The 14,489-nt window shown below is 44.4% G+C and overlaps 1 protein-coding gene across 2 annotated transcripts; it reads right to left on the reverse strand.

The window, feature by feature from the left end:
* Positions 1 to 5: 5 nt before the first annotated feature.
* STOML3 (stomatin like 3) lies at positions 6 to 14,451 on the reverse strand. 2 transcript variants are annotated; one of them, XM_056329704.1, is made up of 7 exons: positions 11,319 to 14,451; positions 7,806 to 7,909; positions 6,906 to 6,978; positions 5,580 to 5,662; positions 3,837 to 4,040; positions 2,684 to 2,818; positions 6 to 2,534 (listed from the first exon to the last, which is right to left on the reverse strand). In XM_056329704.1, the coding sequence occupies exons 1-7, from the start codon at positions 11,368 to 11,370 to the stop codon at positions 2,334 to 2,336; spliced, it is 852 nt and encodes a 283-aa protein (XP_056185679.1). In that variant the 5' UTR covers positions 11,371 to 14,451; the 3' UTR covers positions 6 to 2,333. The 2 variants fall into 2 exon arrangements, with proteins under 2 accessions (XP_056185679.1, XP_056185678.1); XM_056329703.1 differs by having other exon boundaries at positions 7,806 to 14,451.
* Positions 14,452 to 14,489: the final 38 nt, after the last annotated feature.

Here is a 14,489-nt window from a genome sequence, read left to right on the forward strand (position 1 = left end):
GAGGATCAAATGAAAAATCATTGGGCTTGCAGAGGTGATTAATTCTTGCAGTCATTGTCACTGGACACAAAAAGAGGCCAAGAAGTCTGCATGGGTCAGAAACAAGACTGGGCATTCATGAGATTAGCGAGTACAGCCAGTCTTACACTGCTGCTGAGTGAAAAGAGATACACTCATGCTTCAGCACATCAGTTAATTTCTTATTTTCATTGTGAGTCCTCAGGTAGGGGAACAGATGATCCCACTCGTACCACAGCAGGACTCCCATACGTGCTTCTGAAGCTGGAACAGGAACTGGCCCACAACAGGACTGGATGTGTCCTGTGCCTGATCCAGGAGCCGTGCACAGGCTAGTTAGTGCTGACAGCTCACTCAGGACATAGAAGTGCTTTTTAACTGCACCCTGTAATCACAAGTCTTTCAAGCTTTTCTTTTTTTTAGAGTTTAATTACTTTGCATTACTTAAAAACAAACCAAAACAAAAAACCGGACGCAACCTGTGGCTGCATTTTTCTAAAGCGCTGCTGCTTCTGCAGGTATGCAAACAGCTCTGTAGTGGAGATGCAGTATTTGTCAGGGAAAGGTAGGGGGGTTTGCTGTCACAGTTAGAAAGGCTTCCACAAATGGTAAACTAAGTTGATGATGAAACATGACCCTAAAACTCAAACCCTCTCTTTTCTTAGGATAGGAAAAAGTCTGTAGAAAATGTTTTGATAACACTGATAAGTAGATCACCTGCAAATACAGGTTTTACATCTTTCATTTGCCAGCGAAATGCCAGTTGGCCGTCATGTCTGAAGCAGACGAGCTACAACGAAAAGCTGAACAGGTCACTATCCTCAGATGCCCATACCATTGTCTTCCTGCCAGCAGCTACTGAGCACAAAAATTGGCCACCTCGACTGCTTATGTTACACTGCAGTAAAAATAAGAAGAGGTTGTATCAACAATATGATAATTAATAGGTCCATCCTGATCTGCTTAATTTGGAATCAAATGTGTACTGGATAGGAGGGAGAGCAGTGAGCCTTGTGGGGACAAGACACTAGACAGCAGCAGCACCTACCAGAACAGCTACACCACGAGAGCCTTCAGATTCATAGCAGGCAGCTGGAAAATAGAATCACAGAATCCTAGAATGGTCAGGGTTGGAAGGGACCTCTGGAGATCATCTAGTCCAATCCCCTGCTGAAACAGGTTCTCCTAGAGCAGGTTGCACAGGATCACATCCAGGTGGATTTTGAATGTCTCCAGAGGAAACTCCAGAGCCTCTCTGGGCAGTCTCTTCCAGTGCTCTGTCATCCTCAAGGTAAAGCAGTTCTTCCTCACATTCAGATGGCACTTCCCATGTTGCAGTTTGTGCCCATTGCCCCTTGTCCTGTTGCTGGGCACCACTGAAAAGAGCCTGGCCCCATCCTTCCTACACTCACCCTTAAGATGTTTGTGTGCATTGAGAAGGCCCCCTCTCAGTCGTCTCTCCTCTAGATCAAGCAAGCCCAGCTCTCCCCGCCTTTCCTCAGAAGAAGGGAGATGCTTATTGTATATAAGACCTGCACCGCCGCATAATGACATCTGCAAAGGAGGATAAGAAACTTCCTGATGGTGCAAGACAGATACTTTGATTAATATAGAAAAAAAATTTTCCCTTGAGGATTGCCCCAGCTTTCAGATCTAGGAAATATGACTGTAATATCTGGACATATATTCTCCTCCTTTTGTTACAGAGCTTGTAGAAATGTCAGTTATATGGCAAAATCCAGCTGAGGTCAGTAAAGCAAGCGCTGATTTCTACTCATATAAGGTAAAGAATAGGCTGTTCCACTGATATACCAATTATCCAGTAATTCTGCTAATAGTTATAAGGAATACCTCTAAGGTTAGGGGCCAAATTCTTCTTTCTGCTCCACAGGACTTAAATTAAATACCAGTACCTGACACTTTTGCTGTGTTGCATACATCAAGAGCTCAGAGGTTCTTGCTTAGCAGACAAATCACCAAATAATTGCTACACTCAAGACTGTAAAATGTGGTGAAAGCATCATTAAAATTTAATTTTAAGTCTAACATGCATTTTACATATTTTATTCCATTTTTATATATTTTCTTCCATTTAACTTGGAGATGAGTCTAAACTGAAACTGCTTAGTGCCTGAACCTTGCAAATGCAGTCTCCAAATGTGGAAACTATGTGTGATTATTAAACTATTTTTATTTTTATTTTTGGTACAGAGGACCCAAACATGCTTCTCCTTTAATTCTGGTAATCTGGAACCTCTTGCTTCCCAGGAAGCCTGGGAAATGTCTCTGCCCAAGGAGCTAGTGTAGAACAGTCTCTATCCCTCCTTACTTCTCTGCCCCGAACTCTTAAGCATATTTATAGGGAAAGGGAAGACAATGGTGGAATTATTCTTTGCTGCCAAGGTTGTTAGTGTTTGTAGGTAGCGCAGCTGAAGACCTGCTGGAGACTCAGCCAGCACCATGGAGGCCTGCCTGAGCGCTTCAGAAGCATTCCTCTCGCCCTGTGCTGCCACGACCTGCAAAGTAAGAGACATGGAAATGGCACTGTGATGGTGTCCATAGTGGGGGAAAATTCATCTTTACAATGAGGAGAAAACAAACAGGCACTTGGATGCCTGGGACAAGAATACAAGAGCTTGGGGGCTGACATTGCCATGGGTCTCACCTTAGCTCTTGTCTCTCGAGCAGCCTCTGCTTCAGCTGCCATTGCCCTCTGCATGGCCACAGGAATCCTGACATCTTTGATCTCCACACGGGCCACTTTGATTCCCCACTGCTCCGTAGCGCTGTTGAGGATAGCCTTAGGGACAAACACACAACCCACCAGGAAGAGCACAGTGCTGGCAGAGAGAAAACCCCGCGCCGCACCCTGCTGCTTGGGCAGAAGGAAGGGCAGCACGCAGACCTGCCCCAGAGAAAGACGGGGCCCTCCAGGGGCACTAACACCCAACGCGCTGCGCGTACAGCGGGTACCGCAGCCTTGTGAAACTCCTGTCGATCAACACTGGTGTTCTCCTGTGTGGCTTCTCTACTGCCTCCTAAGCAACGATCCCTGCCTTTTCTTTAGGGGGCCACTTTCCACACTTCACCCTTTTACAAAGTAAACAAAGGGAACTTCCTACAACAGCGCGACACTGTGAAAGCACGTCAGAGCACACCGTGGGTGAAAGACAGCGCACAGCGCTGCACGCTCCTCTGTGCTCAGGCTCCTGGGCACTACTGCAATTCACGTCACCACCGTGCCCCTGGCTCTGCCCGCAGCCGCTCTCCTGGCTGCAGAGGGGCACAGTCTGTCCTGGATTCCACTACGCCTCGTCTCTGACTGACAAGAGTAAATCAGTTGTTGGACTTCTTCTCTGCTCCCTCCTTGGCTGTGAAATAAAACCCCCAGACAGATGGCATTTCAAAGTGTAAAGGAACTCAGTTCTGCACTCTTAGTTGTTATGACAGGAGATACAAGCCTTGCCTCCATTAAACCTCAGTCAAGGGTCTGCTCAAGACAGAGCTTCCCATGAACAGCAGGCTTCCTCACCACTTGCAGTGGCCTCTGTGGAAAGATTAAAGTAATTTATTCAAGTAACTGGATAATTTCAGAATCTTAACTGCCTTTTGGTAGGAAATAACCTTTCTACAAGAACCTGGGGAAATACCTTTAGAATAACTCTTTCTGACTTTAAAAATTAAGACGATAAGTGAAAAGAAAACATGAAGGAAAATTTTTTTATCGTTGTTGAAGAAAAAAAAGAGATTATTCCTAATTTGCTACTCCTCAGAACATGTCTCCATGCTGCTCAGTGAATTTTGAGAGCCAGATTTACCTGAATACTGTGCGCGATCTCCTCACGACCTGCCAGGAGCTGAGCCAAGCTCTGTGTACCCAGCACACCTCTCAGGGTGCTCTGTGCCACGAGGAAGGTAGCTGAGTGGACATCAGTGACGTTGGCGACTGCGCTGACAGCACTGTGGATCCTGTAGCATACCACCCCATCGACCTGGGCAGTAACGGCATCTTTCGTGAGAATCTGCATTCCAGAAACATATAGAATTAAAGAAGGGAAATAATTTGTTTTCCCCTTAGTGAAACAAAGGCCCTGGTAAATCAAGGAAGCTAAGAATTTCTTTTGGTTTCTTTGACATTCCCCTGAGAAATTACTTCAAAGAAGCTATACAGCATCACTACAGTTTAAACTGGGGCAAAATAGCATACATGGCCTTTAAACAAACTGTTTCAATGGTAAGTGAATATCATAACTTGAATTAATTTTTTCTGTAATAATAGATTATGATTACCCTTTTCCTTTCTTGTAGAAAGGGCCATTAATAATTTTATACACTGCATGCAGTTTGGAAGATCTGCACTACTTCCCCCTAAACAATGTATTTCTAAGAAACACCAGCAAATCAAAACAAAAATGAAAAGCAAAGTGCAAGAAATTCTGAGAAGAAACTCTGAAAAAATATTTTAAGTATTCATAGAGGAGTTGTGTTATCTTTTGCCAGACAAGTCCCCATGCCTCAGCAGGCAGCTGGCCTCAGTGGAGCACTGATGATGTTCCACTGTCTCTTCCCTCCTTAGCATCTGCCGCCTGCAAACCAACGTTTCACGGGAGCCCTGCCAGCGGCTGCAGAAGCCACAGCAAAAGCTGCTAGACCTTGTACAGCACAAGTACCGCAACCGTCTTCCTTCCAGACTCCTGTTTCAGGGGAGCCATTTTTCATTCCACAACATGCACCCGTGCAACCTGCACTCTGAGGAAAGGCTCTTTGTGATTACGGAAAGGTAATGGTCCAGGGAACAGCTCTGGAGGCAATCGCAAGGGGCAACCCTGGGGGCCAAAGGGGTCCTGGGGCCATCTCTTCCCTCTCTGCTCTTCGTGTAAGGATGGGGACAGCAGTGCCAGCTCCATGAGTAGAAGCATTGTACTGCAGTGGGGCTGGGGCAACACGGAGTGAAAAGTTGATCAGGAGGATGGGAACTGCTCAGCAACTGATTCTTCAGATTAAATTCTTCAGTCAATGTCTGTCAGTATCATGCCTACAGATACGCCCCTCCATTCCTGCTCGGTTATGAGTTTAGTGGATGGTTGCCTGCTAATTCATGTTAATTTAAGGAGATTTGTTACCCCTATGTAATTTGCCTTCTCAGAAGCACAGAGTACGTGTACCTTCAAGCAGCAGCTACATCAGTGAAGGCTTTTTGGAATGGTGAGCTGCACGTCAGACCCAATTCTATTAGGACATTAATTTCTGAAATTTTTTAGCCTCTCCTCTCTTGTCCTCTCTGTTTCCCATTTGCAATTCTGCCTCCCCTCCCCCTTATCATTTATCTCACAGTTCTGAATATTAGCAAAAGGAGTTTGCTTGGCCTGCAATGATGTGTCTGCAGGTTTTCATAAGCAGAAGTTTTGTAAACAGTTTGGAAGCCAGAAGATACAGCAAGTAAGCTAAATTCTATATTGTAGCTCACAGCTGCAAGGCTATAAAACACCTGCATTGTTTTTGATCGTGCCATGAATCCACTCTACCTTTTATTTCTTAGATGGCTGCCAGAGAATAGTTACCTCTTGTGGAGGAATGTTACAGGTAACCATTCTAAGATCAACCTTGATAAACGTATCTGTACACGGAAGTATGAGGATCATACCTGAAAAATAAAAATAATTAGATGAAAAACCTCTGAAAGCTAAGTCTAGAACCAGGTATCCTGTACAAAGCAATCAGAAATACCCACAGGGTGGGGAATGAACCCACCTTATTACTACAGCTGTCCTTTCTGCTACAGGAGATGACAACAGTAAGGTTTTGCTTTTTCAAATAACAGGGAAATGCAGATACCTGCAAACAATCTGAATTTATTAGAGCTTAATGACCTCGGGCTCCGGACTGGTAATGGGCAGATTGCAGGTCTGGTCTCAAATCTACCATGAGACTTTTGGCAAAAATTCCTTCCATGCCTTTCTTTAGTTTCCCCTTATTAAATCATAAGCCATCTGTGGTACCGTATGTGGGTCCCCAGGAAAGACACCGCTGAGGTCCAGATTCCTGCACCACCTGTAGGCTCCCACATGAGGAACGTTGTCCCAGGGTCTGATACATCCTGTGAAGGAGTCCCCGACATAAGAGACGGACACTTGACGTAACTATTCCTCTAATCTCAGCACCTTGCTCAGGTGCCCAGAGCCACACAGAAGAGCTCTGCACCTGCCCTAGCCGCTTTTGGGACCACATGGCTGTTACTCAAGAGGAAGGACAGTACCTGAAAAGGACTTTTTCCTCTTATTTCGACTTCCAGTGTCCCCAGTTTCATTGCACAGAGGTGGTAACTGCACCAGTGCAAATACCTCATGCTGTTGGGTTTGGCTTGTATTTGTGATTTGCAGCCTGATCCTAGGTGACGGTAACAAACTCTGGATAGATGCTGAGTGTCCCTGCCCTGGCGCATTTACCACTTTCAGAGCAGCAGACAGCTAAAGAACTGGCAGCAACAGGTAGTGTTGGAAGTGAGGTAGAGGGAAAGTGGCCACAGTCACTCCAAAAAGTCTGTGGCAGACCTGAAGACTGAATTTAAACCTTCCTGTCCTGCACCAGTGTCTGCAGCATGAGCTTAACCTGTTGTTGTCCAATCTACTCAGCAGCAAATCCACACCTGGTATCAAGGTCCTCAACCTTCTGTGTTGTGCTGTGACAAGCGGCGGGCTTTATCTTCTCTTCAGAAAAACAAACACCCTGCAGGTAAAAGAGCTGCAGTGGAGAGGACCATCTCATCCCCCTCGTGCTACGAAGAAGGATTTATTTCATGGACCTGTGCAATTCTCTATGTGGTTAGAGTGCATCATATTTAAATAAAAGCAGTGCATCATAACAGGAGTAAAACTGCATGCATTCACCTGGTCCCTTTGCTTTCTTAGACAGTATACGTCCCAGCCGAAATACAACAGCACGTTCATATTCTCTGATAACCTAGGAAAATATTTTACATTTAGAGTGTTACCATTAATTCTATCCCTGCTCTCTGGTTTGATTTTTTAAATCTTTGGCATCTATATTAAATGTAAATAAATGTACAATAACATAGGAACCAACAAAGCTGCAAATCACGAGGCATTTCAAGTCTTCTCCTCACCTCATGCTTTTCTGCGAAAACTCAGCCCCCCTGGTCCTGCAAATGGAGTACTAAACAGATCAAATATGAAAGAATTGTCACTGATCTAACAAGGCTACCCACAACCCCCTCAACATCAATACTACACTCAGAGGAGCTATAGGCAAAGGATGTCTTGCTTGAGATAATCTAACTAACTACTGTGGTTACTGTAGCAGGACTACTCAAGGCCTGGTGTTCAGGGCAATCACCCTGGTAACTCACCCCTAAAAACTGCTTTAAATTAATCATATTCTGCCCATGTCTTGATGGGGCATTTTGTGGGTTTAGGTTATATAGCAGCTCAATGCAGGGAGCCATGTTCCCATGTGCTCATGTTAATCACTATTGCTGGCAGCATCAAATAAGAGTTCTTCAGAAAAGTTTGTAGATTTATTCTCCCAGTGTTGCAAAGCAGGGAAATTTAACTGTTGATTGAGAATGGAAGAAATTAAAAGAGTAACTTGTGGTGATACAGAAAGTCAGTGGAAGAACACGACTCTCGGTCCCAGACTGCATCTTCACTACAAGCACCTATGATTTCCAAAGAGTAAACGTGAAGTGCCTTGTCTTAACAAAATCAAGAAATCAATAAATGTAAGTAACAGTGATGATAATTTATGTGCCTCAGATCCCACTAGCTTACCTTGATACATGTCCAGATGGAAATAGGAAAGGTAACAAGCACCAGGAGGAATGAAAGCGAAACCAGGATCCAGCCACAGACGCCAATGCCTTCCCGTCTGTCAGCTATAACAAAAATAAGGAATAAGAGCAATGAATGCAAATTTTGAAAAGTTATCTGAGGCATGTAGATCTAGCCCAGTGCAATCATGAGGGACTGCAAACTCACTCCCTCTTCCTCCCTCCTATCCCTCATAGAAAGTCATAAAAACACCTAAGCAAATATCCAGCTATATTGCCCTTTTGCCCAAAACGTTAAAAGGGTCAGAAAGTACATTTTGCAAGAGGAAAGAAAGAGGAAAATTGAAAAGCATTGCCAAAGCTGAGGGCTGTGAAGGAGAAATAAAACATTGGGTGGAGTATCCATGGATATGAATCTCTGTCAGTGTGCCATGAGTGGGGCAAAAGATTTAGTTCATATGAAACAGCTAATAATGAAAATGAGTGGAACTCCTGCTGCCTTTAGATGAACATTTTGAGGAATATTTATGGACCAGTTCATCCACTGGACCATAAGCTTAAAAACCAGTGCTTGTCAAAGTGCACGCCCCTGCATTTTGAGCAATTCTCTCACTGGATGCAGCTCGTCTCATCCCAGAACGTAATGATAATGAAATTTCATTATTTCATTATCATAAAAACACATCAAAATACTTTCATCATTTTAGTGCCTGAAGGGAAGGCAATGGTGAGTTGTTGTTCAAGTACTAGAAGTTTGGGAGTCTCTTTGTAAGGAAAAGGTGACCAAGGAGCAGCTGCTCTTTGAAAAGCAGCTGGAGCCACTGAGGTCCTCAAAGAAGAGAGTGAGGAGTGGAACAGGACAGTCGTGCCACCAGGATGGAGTGCTGCAAGGTCAACTGAATTTTGCTAAATGTAGAAATGCCCTGGCTCAGGAGAGTCACAAGAAAAGCAGAAGCTGCAGGGATGTGGGCTGGGCTGGCCCCAAGGGCTGCCCGACTGTCAGGTTTGGGCCAGAAGAAAATCTTTGCAGGCATGAGTATCAGCAGACAAGAAGCTGAACACCACACCCTGTTTCCCAGCCCAAGAGGAAGAGGCAGGAGAGACGGATGAAGGCTCAGAGGTCTTCTAAAGAATGTCCCCCATCCTGATGGAAAGATGCAGCATGATTTGGATGTTACAGGGTTGCACTGGGAAATTCTGACATCAAATTCAATTCATATGCAGACAGAAACTGATAAATAGAAAAGAAAATGATTCATTTTATACATTGTGAGAAAAAACTTGTCACCACAGCGAAACAGCATGAGGCTACCTGATCTGTAACACACAAGTTAACAGACCAGCAGAGCAGGACTGACAGGTTTGTCAGAAAAAAACCCAGCAACCATGGAGGAGGAGGCACAACACATCGCTCCTGCAGCTCCTTCCTCCCTCCAGCATCCATCCGTGCAGCTCTGGCAATGCAAACTGCAAGCCTGGGTGTTCCAGCCAAGCCCTTTGCTGCTTGCAGTCTTGCCCGTCCTAATTCTGAGGTCCCCACTGCAGGTTTAATTACTTGCACATAAATATGTTTGCATCCAAGAAGGCCAAGTTTCAAGCCTTCCTGAGAGTTGAGCACAGAACTGGTGCACTGGGAGCCCAGCTTTCCTCCCGACCCTTTCCAAAAAACAGTAATTTGAAACCCCTGGCTGTTTTGTGAGGTATCATCAGCCATTCTGCAATCAGTGGTAGGAATGGTACGAGGAGCTCCCCTGAGTAAATTACCAGGAAGACCTTAAGGCCATGTGTATGGAGACAGGGCTTTTGCTTTAATGTGAAAATCTTTAACGCTTTCACTGCTGCTTGTTTGCCACACAGTGTACTTCAGGTTGAACTAGTCAGGCTACAACAGGTACATGATGTACCAGCAGTCAAGTGCCTTTTAATCAGTGGAGGGAGGTCAAGGAAACTCATGGAATGGGCAACATTCATAATTCTTCATCCAAAACTTGGGGAAATCAATCATGAAGGGATATTGTATTCAGCAGAACTCAACATTCTGCACTCCCTCTATTTCATTTAAACGATTAGCTTACAGAAAAACGTCTGCAGATCTATTTCTCCAGTGCCAAACATGGTTATGAAGAACCTCCTTAAAAGCAATTTTGGATTGTAGCATCATCTACCATCATCCACCTGAAACCACTGTGAAGATACCTGGCAGGAATGACATAATCCACAGACAGGGGGAATGGCTGGGAACAAATGCCTACAGTTTGCAGACTGATATTCAAGCAGCTGAGAAGAAGTAGGGGGTCAAGATAACACCTATCACCACTATGGGCAAAAAGCACACATCCAAAACTCGACAAAGTACAATGGAATCCTTCTCCATGAGAACTGTCCTAGAGATCCTCATGCCAACTAAAAACATAGATTTCAATAAGGAGGATATGAAAGTTTGCCTTCTTAATAGTGAATCCAGACCTAGCTCCCCCAAACACACCACAAATGTTCTCCAATTACCCTGAAGTTTCAAACCATTTTACCACGTGACAAATGGAAGACTCTAAAAAAGTAGTGAAGAATAAGGATCACTCACAACCCAAACTATCAGTGACCTGGTTTTGCCACACTCATATATGGATTACAATAGTTGTAAACACCAAAAAACCTCACTCACTTGGGTCTACAGTCCAGAGCAAACCACGAGCTGTAATACACTGCAAAATGTCAGAGCTCATCAACGAGCAGCTGTGGAAAAGCTCCAGGATAATCATAAGATTCACTTTGCATTTTTTTAATACTCTCATCATGATGGTACATCATGAACACACTTGATACACAAAATCATGATGTGCGTATCAAACTTGAAAAACAAATGAAAAGCTGCTGTCCAAGTCGCCCTGTGAACATAAAGTGCTGCAGGCAAAAATCTCCTAAGTCTCCTACAGCAACAAAGAGACCGAGTAGCCTCAGCTTCTTGTAACCACTATGTACCGCCCTGCTTTCGACAAGCACCCAGATCAGTCCTGCCTAGAATTATGCTTGTCCCACCACAGCATCCGTACTTACAGCCAGACACAACAGTGAAAACAGCACACATTGCCCGTAACAACTTGGTTTGGCATCAGTTTCCTTGCTTAAAAGAGAGCACCAGGTGTTCATCACAGAAGTCCAAACTCATCAAGTGTCCTTTTGGGGCTGAAAAATTCTTCTACCTTCCTGAACTAACTCATCTTTTTCCCTTTCCATCCCATCCCTACATACAAAAGTGTATCAATAGCTGAACTGGCCATTTTAGTCCCTGGGGTTATTTTGCTGGAAGGCAGATGCTGACACATGCTGGCAGGGCAGTATGAGGCAGTTTGCTCCATCACTCACAGTGGCACATACTGAATTTTCAGCTCCAGCCTATGTGGGAGACATGGTGAATGCCTGGGATCAAATGTACTTTTTTTTTGGTTGGTTAGTTTTGCTCCTTTATACTAATACTGAGAAAAAAACCCACACAGACACACAAAGTAAGGCTTACCAATTAGATGCTCCATGTTGTTTTTCTTGGGCGTCTCCCTCTGGGGATCCATCCCATTTGGGGGAAGCTCTGATCCCCCTCACAGATGAGACAGCAGCACACCTTGAAACTGTACAGCGCTCATGCACAGCACTGAGAGGCAGGTTGAGAAAAGGAGAAATCCCCACTTGTACGAGAGCCCTCTGGGAGCTAGTTACCCTGGTGAGGCAGGGATGTTTACAAAAACAAAGTCTTGTGGGTCAGAGTTGTCCCTGGTGTAACTCCATGGTCTTCTGTAGCCATCTTCTGGCTGGGGATGCACTTGGCCCAGCTGGTTTTAGACCCCACAAAATCCAAGCTGGAAATTAATTCCTGTGAATGAGTAGTATCTGTCACCACAGAGAAAAAACAAGAACAAGACAAAACAGAAAGAGAAGATAAGGAGAAAACAAGTCCTGTGAGGAGCAGCTGAGGGAACTGGGGCTGTTTAGCCTGGAGGAGGTTCAGGGGAGACCATGTCGCTCTCTACAACTACCTGAAAGGAGGGTGTAGCAAGGAGGGTGTCAGTCTCTTTTCCCAGGTAACAAGCAATAGGATGAGAAGCAACAGCCTCAAGTTGAGCCAGGGGAGGTTAAGGTTGGATATGAGGAAAAATTTCTTCACCAAAAGGGTGGTCAAGCATTGGAACAGGCTGCCCAGGGACACAGTTGAGTCACCATCCCTGGAAGTATCTAAAAGACACATAGGCATGGTTCTTGGGAGTGCTATGTTAGCGGCTGGACTCGATGATCTGAAGGTCTTTTCCAATCTAAACAACTGTATGATTCTATAAAGCCAGAGGGTACGGATCGAGTACTGCTCCTCTTCTGTACACCTTACTCAGCTGCTGTTCACATCTCAAACACCAGCAACACAAATAATCCTCCAGGTGAGGTCCCCATGCTGTGTAGAATAGCTCATCATACACTTCTTGATACTGTCCATCACTACAGGTTAAACCCTGTTGTGCTAGATAACCCAAATACCACAGCAGAAGCATTTCAGCTCCAAAGTCTTAAAACTTTCCCCAAAATATTTTTCACAAAACACATTGTAATATCAACAATCCCATCAAGCATAGCATTTCAGACTAAGCCACTTCTGCAGGCTGCAGCAGCAGAAAGCAGCCTTCTCGAAGGATGCAAACCTGTTCTTATTTGAGAAAAAATGAGAGGTGGCTTTTCATATGTGATTTATGAGTTTTGTCATATAGCTGCATTAATTATATGGCTGTTTTCCGTGGCATCTATCATCTACAATACCTTTGAAGATCTGGCTCCAGCTGCATCTCGCTTAAGTCTTCCTCCCTGCCAGTAATCACACTGGCCCCAGGTGGGTCATTCAACACTGATGGCTCCCCAGAGAATCCTTTCTCAGCTTCACAGAGAGGAAACTGCACCACTGAATGGGTATTTTAAATCACAGTGAAAACCATAAGCACAAACAGCTTGCAAAACTGGGCTTGACATGCTTATTGCAAAACCCTCCCAAATATGTGACAACATCTATTTCAAGTCATTTGTAACATTTTCTTCATTGTTTGGCACATCAAGCTGAGCTGTAAGATCAGCCTGTTCAGGACAGATGCCTGCTAGCAGGGTGGGAAGAGTGAACACTTAGAAGAACAACGCGCTTCAAATTATTTCAGAACATAATATGTAAAACTACCCAACATATTTTTTTTCCATTTTAGAGCAACTCGGGTTTTACTGAAAATAACTTTATTCCAAGCCATTTGAACACCACAACCTACACAGCTGCTTCTACCATCATGGAGGAGCAAAACATAATAAAATCTAACAAAAATAATTGCTCCCTACTGTTTATTGCTAAGTCCCCGAGGTGCCTGTAAACATATCCCTTGAAAGGTGACTAAAGCAGATGGTGTTTTTCTTTTATATTCAGGAACATCACCATCACTGTGTAAGTTTCTCCCTGTTATGTAACTTCAGCTGTACTTTTATTCCCCATTTCAAAAATCTGAAGTCAAAGGCAGAGCAATCTTAATCCTTTCTCCCTGGGGCTATACTGGGACACATGGATAACTCATGTCCCAGAGTGCTATAAAACACACAGAAAAAAAAAAAAAATACTTGAGCACTCAGGGGCAAAACAGTTTACAAGCTGCAAGCTCATGGGTGCTGAACAGCCTGACAGCCCTGTATCGCAGAGCAGTACCACAAAGAAACCCAGTTTGAGTCCACAGTCACTTTAGCAGGATTCATAAGCAACATTAGATCAATGTTCAGGTCAGTGGCAGTCCGACTCCTTCTGCAGCGTGCTAACGTAGATAAAGCCTTCTATTCTGCAAACAGCACAAAGGCTCAGGTCAGGCGTGATGATAAGGTGCTTACCTGGCAGCAGACCACTCTCCGTTTCTCTGCACCAGCTGCTACACTTGCAAACGGCACCAGTCCTTTACAATTTCCCTGAAGTGTCCAGTTGCTCCCGCTTATCTCATCACCCAGCTGCAGTAACTTAATCCCACAGACCAAGCACCCACTTCAAAGTTTGTTAAAACCAGAATGGCAATTTTTACACACAGCCATTTCTAAACAGTGCCAATCCCAACGGTATTGAAAGTCATCAGAGTCCACACATGAGATTTGCATATAACAAAAAGTTACAAGTTTCAGTTACGCCTTTTCTGACCTTTTTAGGCCCACACCACATTCCTTCCCACACACTGGACTTTGGCCACTTCCTAAAGATTTCTCAGCCTTCTCCTTTCCTGGCCCTGAATTCTGTCCCCCAGACACCAGCTTATTTGCTTCAGGCCCATCATTCATTTCCCTCAGATCAAAATTTAGAAGGGACAGGACACAGAGCTGATTAACAGTACCATCCTATTGCTTGTAGGAACATCCCCATATTGCTCCTCCTCATGAAAACGGCATCAACTTTCAATAGCTGAAGATGGGGAGACGACAGGAGGCACCCCTTCAGCTACACTTCGCTAGAGCATGAGCAAATATGAGACAGTCAAAGGGATAGCTCCCATCTCAACCCAGAAAGGAAGGCAATTTGCAAGGAAGTAGGATCATTCATAACCTGAACAATTCTATTATTCTGTACTATGACGAGTTTCCTTCCAGGCCCAGCCAAACTCACAACACTCACTTGCAAACCAGAGGAAGAGTAGGACAGAAAATT

The sequence above is a fragment of the Falco biarmicus genome, chromosome 2 (genome assembly GCF_023638135.1).
Source record: "Falco biarmicus isolate bFalBia1 chromosome 2, bFalBia1.pri, whole genome shotgun sequence".
Taxonomy (NCBI): Eukaryota; Metazoa; Chordata; class Aves; order Falconiformes; family Falconidae; genus Falco; species Falco biarmicus.

What these genes read in the sequence shown, in the direction of transcription:
- STOML3 (XM_056329703.1), bottom strand. Translation starts at nt 7,970, where the DNA reads ATGCCTCAGATAACTTTTCAAAATTTGCATTCATTGCTCTTATTCCTT. An exon ending in CCATCTGGACATGTATCAAG is followed by an intron (nt 6,979 to 7,805) that starts GTAAGCTAGTGG and finishes ATATTTTCCTAG; the next exon opens with GTTATCAGAGAATATGAACG. An exon ending in AGATCGCGCACAGTATTCAG is followed by an intron (nt 2,819 to 3,836) that starts GTAAATCTGGCT and finishes TTTGTCCCTAAG; the next exon opens with GCTATCCTCAACAGCGCTAC.